Source organism: Engystomops pustulosus, chromosome 2 (genome assembly GCF_040894005.1).
Source record: "Engystomops pustulosus chromosome 2, aEngPut4.maternal, whole genome shotgun sequence".
Lineage (NCBI taxonomy): Eukaryota > Metazoa > Chordata > Amphibia > Anura > Leptodactylidae > Engystomops > Engystomops pustulosus.
The window spans coordinates 201,090,591-201,109,823 of NC_092412.1; the positions used below are offsets into that span (position 1 = coordinate 201,090,591).

General features: G+C 39.5%; 1 protein-coding gene across 6 annotated transcripts in view; it reads left to right on the forward strand.

Annotated features, from left to right (window-relative positions):
- The window catches only part of MID1 (midline 1), a 274,419-nt gene that overhangs the window by 209,810 nt on the left and 45,376 nt on the right, over window positions 1–19,233 (forward strand). For all 6 annotated transcript variants that reach the window (XM_072137830.1, XM_072137832.1, XM_072137831.1 and 3 more), the window contains exons 3-4: window positions 1,650–1,745; window positions 14,384–14,491. In XM_072137830.1, the coding sequence (XP_071993931.1) occupies window positions 1,650–1,745; window positions 14,384–14,491 (204 nt within the window). The remainder of the gene's footprint in view (window positions 1–1,649; window positions 1,746–14,383; window positions 14,492–19,233) is intronic.

Consider the following 19,233-nt stretch of genomic DNA (forward strand, 5'->3'; position numbering starts at 1 on the left):
TGAAATTTCCTTTGCTCTGTTAAGATTACACGAAGCAGCAGGTGCTGGGGGAAACCGTGTAATGGAATGTGAATCTGCATCACAGAGCGGCTCTGTAAATTATGCCTAGGAGCCCTCCAGGCTCATTAGCATCATTTAAAAAGTTGATTATAAAAGGAAGGAGAGCGCTGGTAACAAATATAAGAAGGTTACCACAGTCATGGTGCCTGGATCACAGTCAGTTGTTTGGCAACCAGATATTATTGCCATTGCTCTCAATAACATTGCTCTCAATATTGGCATTTGTAGCAATGACATGTTATTTCAGTGGAGGATGATGGGTAAACCAGGCTATCTGGTGCAGAATTATCCCTTATCAAGTTTTTGTCCAATAAAATCTAGCTTTTAGACAACCACTTAATACATTTAGCACACATAAGACTTGCTTTTTAACATTTAAAAAATCACCTCCTAGGTCATATGCAAATGAACTGAGAAGAGGCACTTTTTACCTTAGAGAAGTCACTTTTTGAGGCTGGGGGGGGGGGGTGCCTCTTCAGATGCACGTGTGTGTGCCATAAAACTGGGGTAAAAGACATAGTTTGGATTGTGTTTTGCATGTAAAGATCCAGTCCCCAACCATGTCTTTAAACTTATTATATCTTCAATAGCACATAGAACCACACATTTCTTATCATTAATATGCTACTCTAAGCATGTTTCTAGGTACTATAGAGCCCAAGACTGGGGCAACCAAAGGGATGTTCTCGCAAAAAATGACTCATCTCAGTCAAAAAGTGTCTCTAACTTGCTAGTTAGCTGGTTTTAAGGAATGGCTATGAACAAACCTTTCCCTAGCTAATGTTGTCTGTCAGTGCTACATTGGTTTCCACATAGTTGTAGAAGAAAAGTTATGGTAAAATTTCAAACCCAAGTATGATTGCACATAATAAAATAAAATAGAAAGATCTTCCTTGTTTCTTTTTCTGGGGACTCATCTGGACTTATCACCAGAGTGTTTATGCTGGTAACTCCATTTAGTGCTAATCAGTTTGGTGATTTTTAAGATTTCATTTCTATATCACCGTGAAAAACTGTTACAATGCCCTAAGGGTGCCTATACTCTTTGTTTAGCTATCAGTCGCCAATCCTTTAGCTGGCATTTCTTGATCCCTCTTCCTTCTCAGATCTGAGAGCAGCCTACCATCTATCAGAGCAGTCAATGGGCCAAGCTATAATCCAAATGGTGGTTTCAACTTATACTTCACACTTGCCGAATTCGCTCTGTGTACCACGGACCATGCATGCTCCTGCTTAGTAGACAGAACCCTCTTTTGGGGACAGAACTCCGATTGCTGATGAAAGTGTTGGTCCCGCTGCATATCGAGGAAGCAGGAATTCCGTGCATCATTTATGAATATGGTGCTCGTAGTCCTGTCCCCAGGACTGGGTTCATTCATTGAAGCAGGACCCTACAGTGTCCCTGATTTATGGACCAAACTAGGCAAGTGTGAAGCCGTCATTAGATGAAATCCACCAGATTTCGATTGCAACTTGCCCAATCTGTATGGTATTGCCCATTTTTCCCCATTGCACACAATCTCTGATGTACAGCACTAATAAAAAGATATTACAAAATGGTAACTGTCCTGTGTTCTTTTGTTTTACAGCAAAGCTTGGAAAGCAACCTCACCAGCCTCATCAAGAGGAACACAGAGATGGAAATGCTGTTAACCAAGCTTATTCAGACATGCCAGCATGTAGAGGTGAGTGCAAATATCAATGTAATTATATTTCCCGGTTATTAGAGCTGTAACAATTAGAAATACACCCAACTGGGGATTAGTCCAACTTTCTTCAGATCCCTACAAGTCAGATGATTTTGCTTGTCCATTCATGAAGTTTTACTGTTGGAAGTTGTTTTGGCTAGAAAACAATCCTTGTGCTTCAAGTGGTATTGGAGTAGAAAATAGTCTACTGCTTTTATCAAGACTGCCGTATTCCTGTCCTTACCTGTATAAATCAATAACTGACAGTACGAGGTGCAGTACTAGACATAACCTGTAGGTATCAGTGGTGCTGTTTCTGGCGGGAAAGGCAGACTCTTCCTATAATTTCATCTCCATGTACTTTCAGACTTTGGGTGTTTTATTTTATTGTTTTTAAATTACTTGATCTGTAGACATGGGTTATTCACTCAGTTTTCTCTGGGTTTTTTTTTTTGTGCTTTACCCAGTTTTTTCTTTGGCCCAATCTATAAACCAAAAAGTATCCATTGCTTTTTAAAAGGTTTTTAAGGTACAATCACAAAGAAATTATTTTAAACAATTGGCTACTTGCATCAGTCTGTCATCTATTATCCATTAAAAGTGGTTCTGAGTTAGACATTCTCTATAATGGATCGTCACATGGTACTTTTTAATAAACAGGCCTGGGCACTGATCCATTAAAAAGCATTGCATTCAGTTCAGTGGAGTACCGACCCTTCGAATAACCGGCCGTACGCAGGTGCTGCTGGCCGTAGTTCATGATGTTCAAAGGCTTTGGATCATGTCCGATATTTCCTGTTTATGGTATCTTTCTGAGTTGTTGCAATCACAGATACAATGTGTATACACTATGTATTATATGTAAGCTGTGGAAATTGGTTCCTCCTTGGGGTTACTTTCATCAGCTGTGTTCCTTAATGATTTTTATCCCATACATTTCGACTCATGATGATTATGGAACGCTTGGCTCCTTGTACATCTGCTTTTACTTTCCTGACAAACTATCATAGGAATATAATTGAAACATCACAATTTGTGGAAACCATGTTTTCTCTGCAGTGCAGCAAAAGTGTTTAGGGTTTGGAGACTTTGAAGTGGTTATGTCTAACTTCCACCCCCTTCCTTTATGCATCTTTTGACTGATGCTATCTAATGAGAAGCTTGACAGAACCTGATCAAAGCCAAGACCCGGAGCTCTCCTATTATCTGACATGAGGAAGTGTCAGCGTTTTAATAGGAAAACAGAATACGGTTCCAATGAGAAAGTTGTTTTCGTTGCGAAATCCAACATATTTTTCGGCTTCATGCTCAACATAGATTTACAGTTCTGATGTTGCTGGGATGCCTAAAACACAACTCCTGTCATTAAGCCTTCACTTTAAAATCTGACGCTAGAAACAGTAAAAACAGGTATGCCATGTGTGTCTGAGCACAGGAGTTTATAGCAAAGTCTGTTTCTATTTTCTTTCATCTGTCATGTATTAAATGCATTGTGCCGTAAAGCTTTTGACAGATATTCATACACTTCAAAGACCAGGGAGGTTCAGTTTTAAAGAACAGCAATACTGTAACTCTCAGTATACATTACATGTGTAGGGATTTGGGAATTCCAAACACAGGCTAGAGGACCCAAACTTTTTCTAGATTGTATAACTTTTTGTAAAAGAAACATCCCAGAGACGTAGCTTGAAGCTGCTGTGCGCATTGGAAGATCTGTGCCAAGCGTTTAATTATAATCTACCACTTACCGTACTTGTCTAGTCGTATGTGAAACCGATGACTTAATCCACACATGCTGGTGTTGCAGCACAGACCTGTGGGGAATTTTGTCAAACTTTGTAATTAATAAGATTACAAAGTTAGAGCCAATCCATATCTATGTTGTTTAATCTGTTTAAATGTTCCCCTTGCCAACCTATGATCCTCCGCTTATACGGACTCCGGCCTTGTGCACCCAAGTTACTTTTACGTTAGCGACTTGAATTCTATGCAGGGAATGTATATTTGGTAGGCCAGGGGACCCTGCTCTGTGCCATTTCAAAAAGTGGCATGGAGGTGGCTAAAGCGGAAGAATATTTCAAGACTTTTATGCCTTGTACACCACGGAACTGACATACAAGTCATGATAAATACCCCCAATGTGAGCTTCTTATTTTTTTTCTTTTTTCATTATGTGTAGTCTTTACACCTGGTTTTGGCTCACAATTACAGACACATAATGAACCATGACCATTACAGAGTTTGTGTCAGATCAATCTTTTTATGGGCATTGATGTGCAACTGCATGAAAGGGTGTACTATAGTTTTGTCATGTGTTCTTTGCTGCTTCAGGTGCCAAATAGAGTGCAGTATAAATGGAAGCCATAAAGGTCAGCATAGACGACATAAATGAGGATACATAACTATTAGGAGTTTCAGATGCTATTTACAGTGTATAATGGAGGAGAAAACTATTCTGAAAAACAATAAAAACCTAGTGTTAACAAAGCCAAAAGCTGGCCATACCCATAAGATATGTATCCATCAGAATGCTTGTACCAATGAGCAGCATGCTAGGCTAAGATCAGGAAGATTGTTCAAGAGAAAGTTGGCCTGTAAGTGACTTTTGATAAAATGCACCCTGGAAATATTCAAACTTTTTAAGCAAGATTGTTCTTGGCTCGCTTCTCGGTAGAGATAAGCGGACCTAAACTTTTGGTTCAGTGTCCTCCAGTCAGCAGCTCCGCCTAACCCGGACATGTTGCTCGTTGGCAACTCAGGCAGATTTATGCCCCTAGCAACTAGGCATGGCTGTGATTGGCTTATGCCTTTGGGGAAGAGTTGAGGCACCGTACTCCTCCATGCACCATGTTAAACTTTTAAATGTAAATAAAAAATGGAAATTCACAATTGTAGTTCAAATGAATAAAAAGCTATATACGGTAGTTACAAATCTTAAAATAGTGCCCATAGTGTTTTGTGTATATTCTCAAGCTGTGCAAGGCTTTGTTCCACCTGTATTCACTGCTGGATAATAGTTTTTTAGTTCATTTGGAAATTTGAAACATGTTTCAACTACCTCTCCCTATACATGTGACTTGTTGGTGGACACAATTGTGGTGACAGCTAAACTTCTCCGTGTAGGAAAGAATTTCCACGGGAAATAATTCACCCAGCGACCTAACTAATGAAAAGAGTAAATTCTACATTTCCCTTCTACATTTTTTTATAGAGAATAATTAAAGGAGCAGTCTAGAATCGGTGAAAATTTTTTCATTTGTATATTGTTTTCTTTGAAATGTAAATCTCCACTGCCATCATTTTAAGTTCTAATTTCAGGTACAAACTACATAACAATTCTCGTAAGGACATTATCCAAAAACCTTTTAATGTCCTCTATATATAAATTAGTTATCAAATAAAATGCCATAGAATGTTACGCCTGTGTGGATAAGGAAGAAGTGGTGCTCACAAGTAGTCATTATAATCCATATCATGTGGATAGGATGGGATTCCACGAGTATACATTCTCATCCATTGATCATGGGGGATGTTTCTTTACATGGGCGGTAAAACTTTTTGAGTCTTGATGTACAATTGTTTGAAATGTTTGGCAGATTATTTATCAAGTAGTTGATTCAATAGAATTTTTCCTTCCTTTTAAGAAGGTAGGTAGCTGAAAGATGTGTGGTTTTCCTTATCCCATCCTGGAGAACTTTGCTTAATAGAACTTAATAGTACTCTTACCAGGGGCGTTGCTAGGGTGGTAAAAGATCCGGGGCACGGGCCCCAATGCACATATATAGAACTTTGAGTAATGCCTACTCCCTTCATGTGCGGTTGGACCTATAACTACTGTACATAACATATACAGCTACAGAAACCACAAGAGAAATCCCTATCTATTCCCTCCAGTGACTGCAGGTGATATGTCCTCCATATTCTCCATTAGGTCCCGGCATCACCACGTCTCCTCTTTAGCCACGTGTCCTCCCTGTGGAGTTCACCACACAGGCATCTTATGTTCTTCATTGTCATTATATCTTTGCCCCCTAACAGTGTTATTCTGCTGCTACCCCTAACACTCCCCCTCCTTTATTGTAAGGCCCTTTCACATACATATATGCTACGGCCAGGCCAGGACTGCTTGGCTGGGAAGGTGGAGGGGTGACCGCTCCTCACATTCTTACGGAAGATCTGTTTTTTCTGGTGACACACGTGTGCTCACCATACCATGCACAACACTCTCCCACGGTGGCCGTATGTTAGCTGCAGTTCAAATAGCTAGTATATGTAGCATATGGTTACCATATACGATCATAGGGGCCTATAGATACACAGGAAGTCCTCCTGAAAATACTGTTGTAATACAAAAATAATAAATGCTTCCTAATATAACATATTGTTAAAGCCATAAAACCTCTCTTTCTCTCTATATAAATAACTGTGCCCCCCCACTAATTTGCCCTCAATGTGACCCTAAACTAATTGATGCCCTGCCTAATCATGCCCACATAAAGGAGCATCTCACCTAATAATACCTACACTAAGTAATGTCTGTACGCTCCCCACTAATAAGTCCCCCACAGTGCCCCAATGTCCTCACAGCCCCCAGTAATGTGTCCAACATTCCCCACTAAGAAGTTCTCCAGAGTCCCCTCTAATGCCCCCCACAGCCCTCTCTAAAGTCCCCCATAGCCCCCCTGTAATGTCCAAAGAGCCCCGTTATGTCCACAAATCCCACTCTAATGCCCCCCACAGCCCCCTGTAATGTCTAAAAATCCCCCTGTAATGTCTGAAGAGCCCCTGTAATTTCCCCCACAGAGCCCCTGTAATTTCCCCCACAGAGCCCCTGTAAAGTTCACAGGACCCCCTCTAATGCCCCACACAGCCCCCTATAGTGTCCCTGATGCCCCCCAGTAAGGTCCCCCGCAGCTCCCCTGTAATTTCCCTCACAGCCCCCCCTGAGAAAACCCACCACAGTGCCCAGTAATGTCCCTCACAGCCCCCCTGTAATGTCCACAGAGCCCCCTCAAATATCCCACACAGCCCCCATAATGTCCCTAAGAAGACCCACCACATTTCCCAGTAATGTCCCCCTACAGCCCCCAGCAATGGCCCCAAGAGCCCCCTGTAATGTCCTATAGAGCCCCAACTTAATGTCCCCCACAGCCCTCTGTATTGTCCCCCAGAGCCCACTACAATGTCCTCACAGCCCCTTATTCTTCACATGCCCCAGGGATGTCCCCAGAGCTCCCTGTAATGTCCCCCACAGCCCCCCAATGTCCCTACAGCCCCCTGTATTGTCCCCCAGAGCCCCCACTAAGAAGTCCCCCACAGTCCCCCTGTATTCTCCCAACAGCCCCCTGTATTGTTCCCAGAGCCTCCTGTTCTGTCCCCAGAGTTCCCTCTATTGTCCCCCAGTGCCATCAGCAATGTCCCCCACGGGACCAAGTCCCCTCATTGTGCCTTTCTCCCCTCACCCACCGCATAATAAACAAAAAAAACACTTTTACTCATCTCAGTCTCTTACAGCTTCTCGCTGTTCACTGCAGCACTGAGGTGACGTCATCACCCGGCGTCTCCTGCTCTCGGCAGCTGTACTGAGCTGCTAGAAGCAGGAGAAGCTGGGTGACCGCGTCTCCTGCTCCCTGTAGTGGAGAACGGAGCCGACGGCTCTGTTCACCATTACAGGGTGCAAAGTGGGGATATCTGCCCGGGCAGCTGGAGGAGTGTCCTGCTGACCCGGGACATTCGGGGCACGAGGCAAAAGATCCGGGGCACAGGCCCCGGATCTTTTGACCTAGCGACGCCCCTGACTCTTACTCATATAAGGGTTACAAGCTGAGTTCTTATATTTTATTAGCATGCATTTAAGGTTTGTGACTGGAGTTAGCGAATATTTCCCAAGAAGCATAAAGCACGACGATGGATAAATGTGTGGCCCAGATTAGACCTTGTGTGGCAGGAATTTTTGTTCTCAAGTGGCATGCTGGGGAGGTGCCAGTAATACATGAGAAATATGTTTTTATGGCCCATTATAGAGCACTCAAATTATGGTTTTGTTTGTCTGTTTGGCAATTTTCCCAGAAATAAGGCTCTAAAGCCACCAGCACTTTGGACCTAACATGACTCCCTACCGTACCACCCAGGTCTCCATTGAGTAGTTCCTATGAGTTTTTTTTATTCCAGGTCAATGTATAAAACGAACTCTATATATACTGCATGACTTGTCTTTATTAGCTTTGTGGATTTAAACCTAACAGTCTATGAAAAATAAATATACCACAAATTGGAACAGTATATGGAATAAAATATGCAATTATTGGCTGTTTCTGCTTCTTAGGGTATCCTCTATTCTTAACTGTACAACTACTTCACGCTTTCTGTGCCTTGTTTAAGTATTCCATGTCTAGTAAGGTGACCTGCATCGTCAATGTGTATAAACACCTCTTGACCTCCTATGTAATTGTCCTCTTATGGTAATGTTCACTTGCCAAAATGGATTAAATTTGATCAAACATGCCTCGAAGTCATCTCATGAACATGAATACTGTATGACGATTGAGTTTCACCAGAGCAATGAATTGAATTATGTTCTAACGCAACCTGTAGACCTGAACAGACAAAGGAGAACCTGTTTTGGATGAAATTTTATTAATGAAATATCGGAGATAAGGGATTCATTTTTCTTTAGCAAACTATTTTTTCTCAACAAGAACATCAGAAAAATGGTCTTTTAAAAGTAAATTCAATGTGGAATGTAAAGACTTTCTCATCCATGTAAACCGGGAAAAATTACCAAAATAGAGGCAGATACCACAAGCTCGATTCTGGTTAATTCCATGACTATGGTGCCGACATAGATATCCAAGTTTTTTATTTGCCATTTTTTGTTGACCACTACTTTGTCCAGTCTACTTCTCACTGTACAACGAGTGTACAATGAGGAGATGGAGCAGAGGTCAGGTCATGTATGCTCAGATGATCACTTAAGGTCCCAATGCTGAGGCTTCAAGTGGCGAGATATTTGTCTTCTGTGTGCAAAGGTTATAAAATTTTAGTATGTGATCCATGAAGGTCTGACACCTACAGCATTTCAAAGTTCGGACTTCCTTCAGGCATTGTAACCTACCTAGAGGACAGACTGGAAATAGAAGGCTCTGTTCGTTTTATAAAAGCCATGCCAGAGAACTGCAGCTCAACTCCTGTTCACTTCAGGGGCACTTAAGCTACAATACCCCAACATGGATGCTATACACTGGGTGGAGCCTTGTTCATCTGGTTCCATCCACTGTATGGATCCCAAAGGTAGCTGGAACAGTCCCTAGAATCGTATGAAAAAGTTTTTTATCACATGTTTTTCAATTCCAGTTAAAAAAATGTTAAACCTCAATTAATGACTATACACATTAATTATAAGTGTATTAATTGTAAATGTACTCTATGCCTCATACTATTCTTTTTATAGTGAATGTTTCTAATTCAAGTCTTTGTGGAAACATTTCTGTTATGTAGTTTAAATCTGCTCTTGATTCATTGCATTATCAAGTCTTAATAGTTAAAGATTTCTCTTTGATGTTTGGGAATGAAGCGTAAAATATGGACCCAGTTTTGTGTTACAGAAATAAACATGCAAAGTTGTTGTGACATGAGGCAACCCCAAGGACATCGTCTGTTTTTGTAACAATTACCTGAAATCCTGCTTTGCAGTAAGGCTTTTTGATAAGCAATGAGAGGAAATTGGGAAACATTTCCAGACTGATTTTAGCCTTTGTTGACCTGATTTCAGTTAGTCAGAGGTTCTTAGCTTTTTTATATTTGAATTTGAAAGATAAGACCATCTGGACAAAAAATATTTAGAATAAATAAAACATGGCTCTTAAACCCTTACTGCATTGACAGGACTGTGTACAAGTCAGCAAGGATGTGGGAATTGTTTTGGCCATTAGGATGTTGTTTTAATGTGTTTTGAAGGAGACTGGATTCATCCTTCTTTGCTCAAATTAACCTCCAAGTGCAGTAGAACTTGACATTGGCTATAGTAGTCAAATTCTAAAAATATATATTGGTAAGCTTCTCAGTGGAGCTTCGTATCAGAAAAAAACACAGTATAAATACATTTTTTTATCTTGCCAGAGGAACTCTTTTACACTGAAGTCCTTGGGTTCCAAAAGCGTCTTTACTGGATAAATGAGGGCCAGTTCACACCTGCTTTTGAACTCCCGCCAATATAACTTGCATCACAAAATTTATAATATGGAAGACTAACGGATGCTTCAAAATGTATTTTGATGGCAATGTACTTTCAATGGCTTTCGTTGGTGTCCAATTGCACCATTTTGTTAGGCTGTGAACTGGGCCTATGATTTGTCACATTAATCCTGACTAGTAGGATCTAGTTGAATAGCCTCAATACAGCTATTCCAGATTGCAGGAGTACATAGTACATTAACATTTGGGGTCCATTATATTTAGTCTGTAAATTTTTGCCTGGAAATTGTTGTGCCTGGAATTTAACTTAGAGGTGGTATTGTTAAATTTGGCATCTGCGTTGCAGAAAAGTTGAAAGCTTTTAAGCACCAATTGTAATCTAATGCTGTGCACTAATCTAATTTTTCGAAACTTCAACCTTTGTATTCCAAAAATAATCCAGGATTATTCAGGAAACACTGGAAAACTCAGTTGTAGCAACTTAACTGGGTCCTCGAAGTTGTAAAAATAAAGACACAAAAAAAGAAAGGAAAATAGTGTTATAAATGGTCCTCATTATCTGCTGTGAATACAACAGGTATAATTATAAGGTATATTTATTTGTAAATTGTCATTATTGGTTGTACAATATGAATTCATCTTGTAAACGGCGCTACTATAATAAGGATTTTTCTAGTGTAAAATGAAGTGTATATATGAGGCATTCCCATTCACTTACCCCCCATCTTCCCTTTCCTGTCAAATTTCCCAAAGCAGTAATTGTCAGCCTCCACTCAGACTGATCTGTTTTATGCTGTAGAAAAGTGCAGGTGCTTCGCTATGGGTCGAACATTATGCTGGGAACCAGGAAACAAGTTATTGTCCCCCAGGACAATGAAAGGAACGCATCAAAGCTGGTTTTCCAGTGTGCGTTATTCATGTAATAAAATTATTTATGTTCTGGTGTAATGGAAACACAGCTTCTGCCATCAAATCATATCCACTGCCATTTAAAACATGTTTATGGGAAACCGCTACCAGACAAAAAAAAAATGGATTCTACACGATTACAAAGGACTTCCTTGTCCGTTAGTGGTTTCACTACTGCAGAGTAGTTAAAAAAAAAAACTTGTATGTTTTTTTTCTTAAACTGTTAAGTTTATGAATGATGCCAAACTATAATTCTCTACTTTCTTCAAGAAAAAATCTGATTAAAGTGATGGAGATAAAGGATTATTAATTATTATTTTCATTTATTTTTTTAAATGACGGTGCATAATAGAATAGGTCATGTAAACTGGCTCCTAATGATTTATACATTATTGTATATGACATCAGTGCCATGATGTAATATTTTTGATCCAAAGCTACATAGTCTAATATTTTTTACAACAAAAATATTAGACCATTTTATTTTCAAGAGTAAATATGGCGTACTCCCGTAAACACGGTGAGACATTTACTTTTCTTTGAAAATGTGTATCAATATTTACCAGTATCCGTTGTTATGAAGAATATTATATTGTATATTTAATAATGCATATGCCCCTTTGTAATAGGAGCCCTACGTGGGAGATTCTGCTCAGTTACGGTGTATTTGAAGAAGCATGGGTTATCTTTCTCTCCCACCCTGTGATGACACTTCCTAATCCCCTGGCCCTTTGCTATTTCCTTAAATCCTTTCCCGGATGCTATTTTAAGAATGTTTTGTAAGGAAGGGAGTAATATAGCAGTTTTGACTATGCATATTGAATGCTTCCTCTTAAACAGAAAATAAATGCACACACACAAAAAAAGCAAACACATGACTGTTTCTCTATAAATATCATCCAAAATGTGAGGTCATAGCTTACGTGAAGGAAGAGGTTTTTTTTTTCAAAAGATATAACCAAGGTCAAAGCTACACACTGACTTTAAGTGACCTTTATAACAAAGCTTTCTTTTAGCTTCATGTATATTGCTATATAACCTCCTGACAAAAGCAAGTACAAAGTGACATTTATATACAATTTAAAGAATAACTAAACCTTTGAAGTTATATATTTTTTTACTTCAAAAATGAATAGTGCCGGTGATTCTAGTAAACTTTGTAATATACTTCTCAGCACTTTCTGCTCTGATTAGGGTGCGGGCATGAATATATTACAAGAGGTGCTCAGGTGACATTGTCCCGAGCACCTTGGGCTCATTAGCATATTTTTACAAAGATCCTTTTTCATGTATATGGCCATTCTAAATAAAACAACATCCTGCAGCAGGAGCAGGTAATGTGCAGTGTGGTGAGGACATTCTATCAAGATCTACCTAGTAGGTCTGGTGGTAGATGTACTTTAAGGACATATTCTAGGACCTTTTGTAAGGGAAGTGGCACCTAGTATTCATTATGTTTTAGTGAGTTTGGCTTCCACTTCAAAGTCATATCAAGTACATTGGTCACGTGGCTTTTTTGTACTGTAGTCCCATTTAGTTAATGGATACGAGCTTCAATGCCCAGCACAAACATCTATGCAGTGAAAAAGCTGGCTGTGTCACTTCTAACAGCTGGTTGGGTTGTCAGACAGATGCAGATCTGATAGTATTAACTATCCTTCGTATATATCCTCCCCTTTAGCTGCTATAATAAATACAGTTGCAATAAAAGTTAAAACAAAACATTGAAATATAAGATAATTTCACAACATGATTTTTAATTGATAAATAGGACTATTGAGAGTCTGTACTAGATTTATGGAATAAAACTATGCAGTTCTGTGAAGTATAAGCAAACATCATAAGCAACTTTTATTTTTTTATGTATCAGTAGGTCATTACTAAAAGTAACCATTGTTGTATGGTTATATATAGCATCGTATTACAACTGACTTAATGGCAGGCACCCGCAAAGAGGAAGATTGATAACTTTAACTCATTCAAACACTTTACAATGACAAATGCTATTAAATACTTTTTTTCATTGAGTTCCTTTTTTTTCAATACTTGTCTTTAATATTGTCATGGAATCCTCTGTTTAAGGTCATGCAAGGCTTCAAAGTCTGGGCTAAATGTGAATATGGCGGTAGATGTAAACATGTCACATTACACAACTATGTCTAAATGACACTGGGACGCTGAGTAGTACCTTCAAGTAAAAGTTTTTCAGCAGAAAATTTTTACAAGCAAAGAAAGTGATCATAAACCTGTGACAGTATACAGAGCTGTCTGGATGGCTTCATGCGTGTGCTGACATTTCACCCTTTTGCTGTTTTAATGCATGTGGGTGGCAGTTTTGGTTATACCAAAGAGACAGTAAAGCACATGCTATATGCCTAACTAGCCGTCTTATCTGAAAATTTGGTTACTATTAAGGCGCGCCATTGTTATCTCTAAATAAAGAGGACATTATACAGGGCGGATAACTGCTGTAATGTACTCAACCACTACTAATTCCTAAAATGCAGTACAAGTGAAATTTACCACCATCTTGGAAGCCTGTCAAATAAAGCAGGGGGCCTGAAAAAAAAAGTTAAGACAAAAATTATGAAATTTTGAATCACCCCCACCAGAAAAACAAAAGAACACATGAAAACCTAAAGTCCCATCATTATATAACAATAATTGTCCCATACGGTAAACACAGTAATGGAAAAAAAACACAGCTGAATGGAACTTACGGTATTCAAAATTTCAGCAACAATAAAGATTTTGAATAAAAGTGATGAAAAGTTTCACATCTTATTAGGGTATTACATTTCTTGGACTTCTAATATAGGATTCACACAAAATGTAAAGATATATACAAAGTGTTCACATAAACTAAGGCATGTCCAGGGATTTGAAGGTTTTTCTTTTAGATAACCTGTGAAATTTGGTGTTTTATCAAATATTTATCTCTGTTATTCAGAGGTTTCCAATCTGTAAAAACATTTTTGTAACCTTGTCTTATACTTGCTAACTGCTTTGGGAAATGCTTGAGGATGGGTGCAGCACAGGATGTACATACAAGCTGGAATCCAAATGATAAATTTAGTGTACGTATGCAGAAATGTGAAAGATATTTCTTACCCTACCTATAGTACCGCAGACCCCGGTTGTGCTCATACAATTGAGATACAAGGAAATGGATGTAAGTTTACTGATTAATCCATAGGCTTCCTTCACATTACTTGCAGAATATTTGTGGGTTTTAAACAACAGAGAATAATGGCAATGGACATTTTATTATCAATGGTAATCTTTGGATCTCAAAAAAAACATAAAATTTTAAGGTTACTGTAAGCTCAACACATACAGATTGAGCCTTGTATTTACCCTGAAAGCTGCCAGTAGAGAGCAACATATAAAATTGATATGAGTGGCTTGTCTGAACAGCACAATGGCAATATGACTATGGCAATATGACTATGGCAATATGACTATGGCAATATGACTATGGCAATATGACTATGGCAATATGACTATAACACAGTTGAAATTTATTTCTGCAGGTAAATGCATCTCGACAAGAAGCTAAATTAATGGAAGAGAGCGATCAACTCATCGAAATTATACAACAGAGAAGACAAATTATTGGAACAAAAATTAAGGAAGGAAAGGTATTAAACTGTGCCATGTGGATTTATCTATACACTACTACATTCATTTTACACATAGAGTTCTGAAGATAAATAGATGAAAGGTTATGTGTGGTGACTGTAACTTCTCATTTATGCCTTAGGGACTGCTATGTCAATATTGGATGTGTAATGGCAGCTGCTATTGATCCCTACATCTGCATGCAAAATATTCCACTCTCTTCACCAGCTATTAAAGGGAACCTGTCACCAGGGACCTAATTTTTACTAAAGACTGGTTGCAGGAGCCCTTTACAGCTGCATTGCAAATATGCCTTTCTAACTTTTCTAATAATTTGCATTACATTATAATTGTGTGTTATAAATTACTGTATATACTCGACTATAAACAGTTTTTCAGCACAAAAACTGTGCTGAAAAACCTCACCTCATACTCACCTTTCGACAACCCCTCTTCCCCCCGGCCCGACATGTCCTCTTCTATTTTTCCCATATGCATTATATTGGGGGTAGGGCTGCATGCTATATACTAGGGGGCTGGCAGGCTATATACTACAGTGGGCTGCCAGCCTATATACTACAGTGGGCTGCCAGCCTATATACTACAGTGGGCTGCCAGCCTATATACTACAGTGGGCTGCCAGCCTATGTACTACAGTGGGCTGCCAGCCTATGTACTACAGTGGGCTGCCAGCCTATGTACTACAGTGGGCTGCCAGCCTATGTACTACAGTGGGCTGCCAGCCTATGTACTACAGTGGGCTGCCAGCCTATGTACTACAGTGGGCTGCCAGCCTATGTACTACAGTGGGCTGCCAGCCTATGTACTACAGTGGGCTGCCAGCCTATGTACTACAGTGGGCTGCCAGCCTATGTACTACAGTGGGCTTGCTGGCTATATGAGGATGCTATGACCGATGTATTTCCCACCCTCAGCTTATACTTGAGTCAATAGGTTTTTCCAGTTTTTCTGTGTAAAAATTAGGGGTCTCTGCTTATACTCGAGTATATACGGTACCTTGCAACCTGACAGGATCCTCTGTGTAGTCCCAGGGGTTGGGCTTGAATTCTTGATCATAAATGCTGTAAAATAATTTTTAGATTGTTGTTTTACATTATAATATACTTTGTGTATACATTTTTTTTTCAACATATTCAAGATCTCTGTTTACTGTCAGTGATCATTTACATATAATGACTGATAACCCTGGTGTGCAATCCTTTAAGGCTACCTGAAAGAATAAATTCATCAGTGTCAGTATGTTGTCAAGCCACTTAACACCTTCATGTTACTTTCAAGATGATGTCATCCAGAAAACTACTTGTGATTTGTAAAAAGGTTATATAAAATTATGGCGTAGTAGAGCTTAGTAATAAAGTCAAACTTTCCCCGTCTCAGAACGCTCCCCTCCATTGTGATTGACAACATTCAACAGTTGGGGAGCCAGTTAATTATGACTTTGTCAATCAAAGTAAAGTGGAATTGTTCTGAGATGGGGAGAGCTTTACTTCAGTGATGAGCTCTCTGCCTCTGTGACTATATACAACCCATTTACATGCCACTTGAAAAATTATTTTCTGGATGATGCCACCACCCCGGTCCATGATATAAACGTAATCTAGAAGTTAAGCAGTTAAGCACAATATCCTGATAGTGGTTAATTAGATCAATATTAATTTGAAAGTTCCCTATAAGGTGGTTATAGCAAGTGAAAAATGAATAATGATTGACAATGAAACTCCAGTGTGTGGGGACTCTTTAAGCAGACACATTATGATCCATCTAGTTCTGTGTGCTGACAGTGTAGTTAGATTATCAGGGTACAGGTTTAACATACACATTATTTTACGTTTTGAACATTGTACTTGTATCTGACACATGGAAAGAGAGATGAGACAGATCAGAGATGATGAGATCCATGAGATGCCTATTACACAAAACGACAGTCAATTCTCCTACATCTATGCTATTCCACAACACACTAGAAATGCTGTGCCCCCCCCCCCCCCGACAAGTTCTTCATCTGTCTATAGCTTGTAGTTCTCCTCATGCTGCTGCCGGTAGGAAATCAGTGGGGCAGATTTATCAAGCTGTCTGAAAGTCAGAATATTCTTAGTGGCCCGTGGCAACCAATCACAGTTCCCCTTTAAAATATTCATGAGCACTGGTAAAATTAAAGGGGAACTGTGATTTGTTGCCATGGGAAACTGAGATTATTCTGACTTTCAGACAGCTTGATAAATCTGCCCCAGTGTCTGTGTCCGTAAGTTCAGTCCTGGACAGCAGGGGGGATGGGCTAGAGTTCAGGGAGCAGAGAGAGAAACTCTGTTCCAGAGCCTTCACACAGAAATCCAAGATGGCTTCCCCGACCACAAGTCAGAAGTTACAGGGTCATTGCTTGTGTCAGCTGAAATTGTGTACACCAGGACTGATAGAGACAGGTTGGAATTATATCTGAAAATGCTGCACTTTTGTTAATAACAGTGAATTAGAGAATGTGTCCTTTTGTTATGCTGAGAACATTTTAACCCCTTCACGCTCCGTGGCGGATATATCCGCCACGGAGCGCAGTGACTTAGCGCTCAGTGGCGGATATATCCGCCACGGCGCCTATGCCGGCTCGGCTCTGGATCAGAGCCGAACCGGCATCGGGAAACACGGGGTGCCGGCTGTAACTAATAGCCGGCACCCCAGTGTAACACCCGCGATCGGAGTTGTCTCCGATCGCGGGTGCTTAACCCGTTAAATGCCGCGGTCAGCGCGACCGCGGCATCTAACCTGCATCTGGGGGGTCTTTCCCCCACGATCAGCCCCCCCGAACCGTTTTCGGGGGGCGCCGATCGTTGCTATAGCAACTCTGGGGTCCGATCTGGACCCCAGAGTTACTTGCAAGAATTGCCGGTAAGATGGCGTCTGTGACGTCATCTTACTGGCACAGTGCCAGCCTATGCAAGTGTATAGGCTGACACTGATAATACTCTGCAATACATCAGTATTGCAGAATATTATCATGAAGAAGCAATCAGAAGATTGCTTCTTCATGTCCCATGGTATAAAAGTGAAAAAGTAAAAAAAAAAAAGTTATTCAATAAAAAAATAGTCATAAATCACTAAAAATGCCCCAAACTCCCAAAACATATAAAGAGACATATAACTCAAAAAAAGTCTAAATCATAACACAAACCCCACATATATAGTATCACCGCGTCCGTAACAACCCGTAGAATAAAAGTAAATCATTATTGAACCCCCACGATAAACGCTGTAAAAAAAAAACTGTTATAAACCCTCCAAAAATTATGATTTTTACCTTTTCAATCCCACAAAAAATGCTATAAAATGCGATCAAAAAACCATATGTACTCAGACATGATACTGGTGCAAAGTACAACATGTCCCGCAAAAAACAAGCCATCAACCAGCTCCGTAGCCAAAAAAGTAACAATGTTATGCCACTTGGAAGACGGCAATACATAAATGATAGATTTTTCCCCACATTAGGGTTTTGTTTGACAAATTTAGTAAAACGTAAGAAAATATATTCATGTCTGGTATCCCCGTAATCGTATCAACCCATAGAATAAAGATAACATGATTATTAGGCTATACGGTGAACACCAAAAAAAAAAAAAGTAAAAAATCCAGTACAGAATTGATGCTTTTCTACTCCTGCCCTCAAAAAAAGTTCCTAAATTTTCAACAATAGGTGATACCAACCCCAAAATGGTAACAATGGAAAAAGCATCTCATCCCGCAAAAAAAATGCCGTCACATGGCCCCAATAACGAAAAAGCGAAAATTTTATAGACTTCAAAAGGGGCCAATGAGGAAACTAAAATCCTGGCAGCTGCAGGGCTCTCCTTCCCTTCTGCGCCTCGCTGTGCCCCCATAAAACAAGTAACGGCCACATGTGGGGGGTCTTTGTACTCAGGAGAAATTGCAGAACAAATTGTATGGTGGGTTTTCTCTTTTTATATTTTGGAAATGTGTAAATTTTAGGGCTAAATGAACGTATAAGGGAACAATATGACCATTCTAAATTTCACCTCCATTTTGATTCAATTGCTATGAAGATCTCAAGGGGTTAACAATCTTCGTAAAAGCTGTTTCTGATAGCTTGAGGGGTGCAGATTTGAAAATGGGTTGGTTATATAGGGGGTTTTGATGCTAAATATGTAAAATTTCATTCAAAACTGTATTTATCCCCAAAATAGTCAATTCTGAAAATCCGGAAAAGCGCTATTCTATTTGTAAGCCGCGTGACATCAAAATAAATTATCCAGACATTTCAGAAATTATGAAAATGTAAAGTAGACAAATGGGAAATGTTATTCTGCAAGTTATTTAGGTGGTAAATCTATCTGCCTGAAAACGCAATGATTTAGAATTTCGAAAATGGCAAATTTTTCAAAAAATATCATATTTTCTTTTTTTTTGTAAATAAACGCAAAACTTATCAGCCAAAATTTACCACTAAAATGAAGTACAACATGTGGGGAAAAAACAATCTCAGAATCGTTTTGATAAGTAACAGTGTTCAAAAGTTATTACCATATAAAGCGAAGCAAGTCCGAATCCAAAAAATCGGGCTGAGCCTTAAGCTACAAAATGGCTGCGTCCTTAAGGGGTTAAGAAACTTGTCTTTGTGGGAATACCCCTTTAACTGCTTTAAGTGCTGAGCAATCTGTTTGTGGTACAGAACATCTCCTCATTGTTGACCAACTATAAATGGTCCATCCCGAGGATAGGCCATCAATATGAA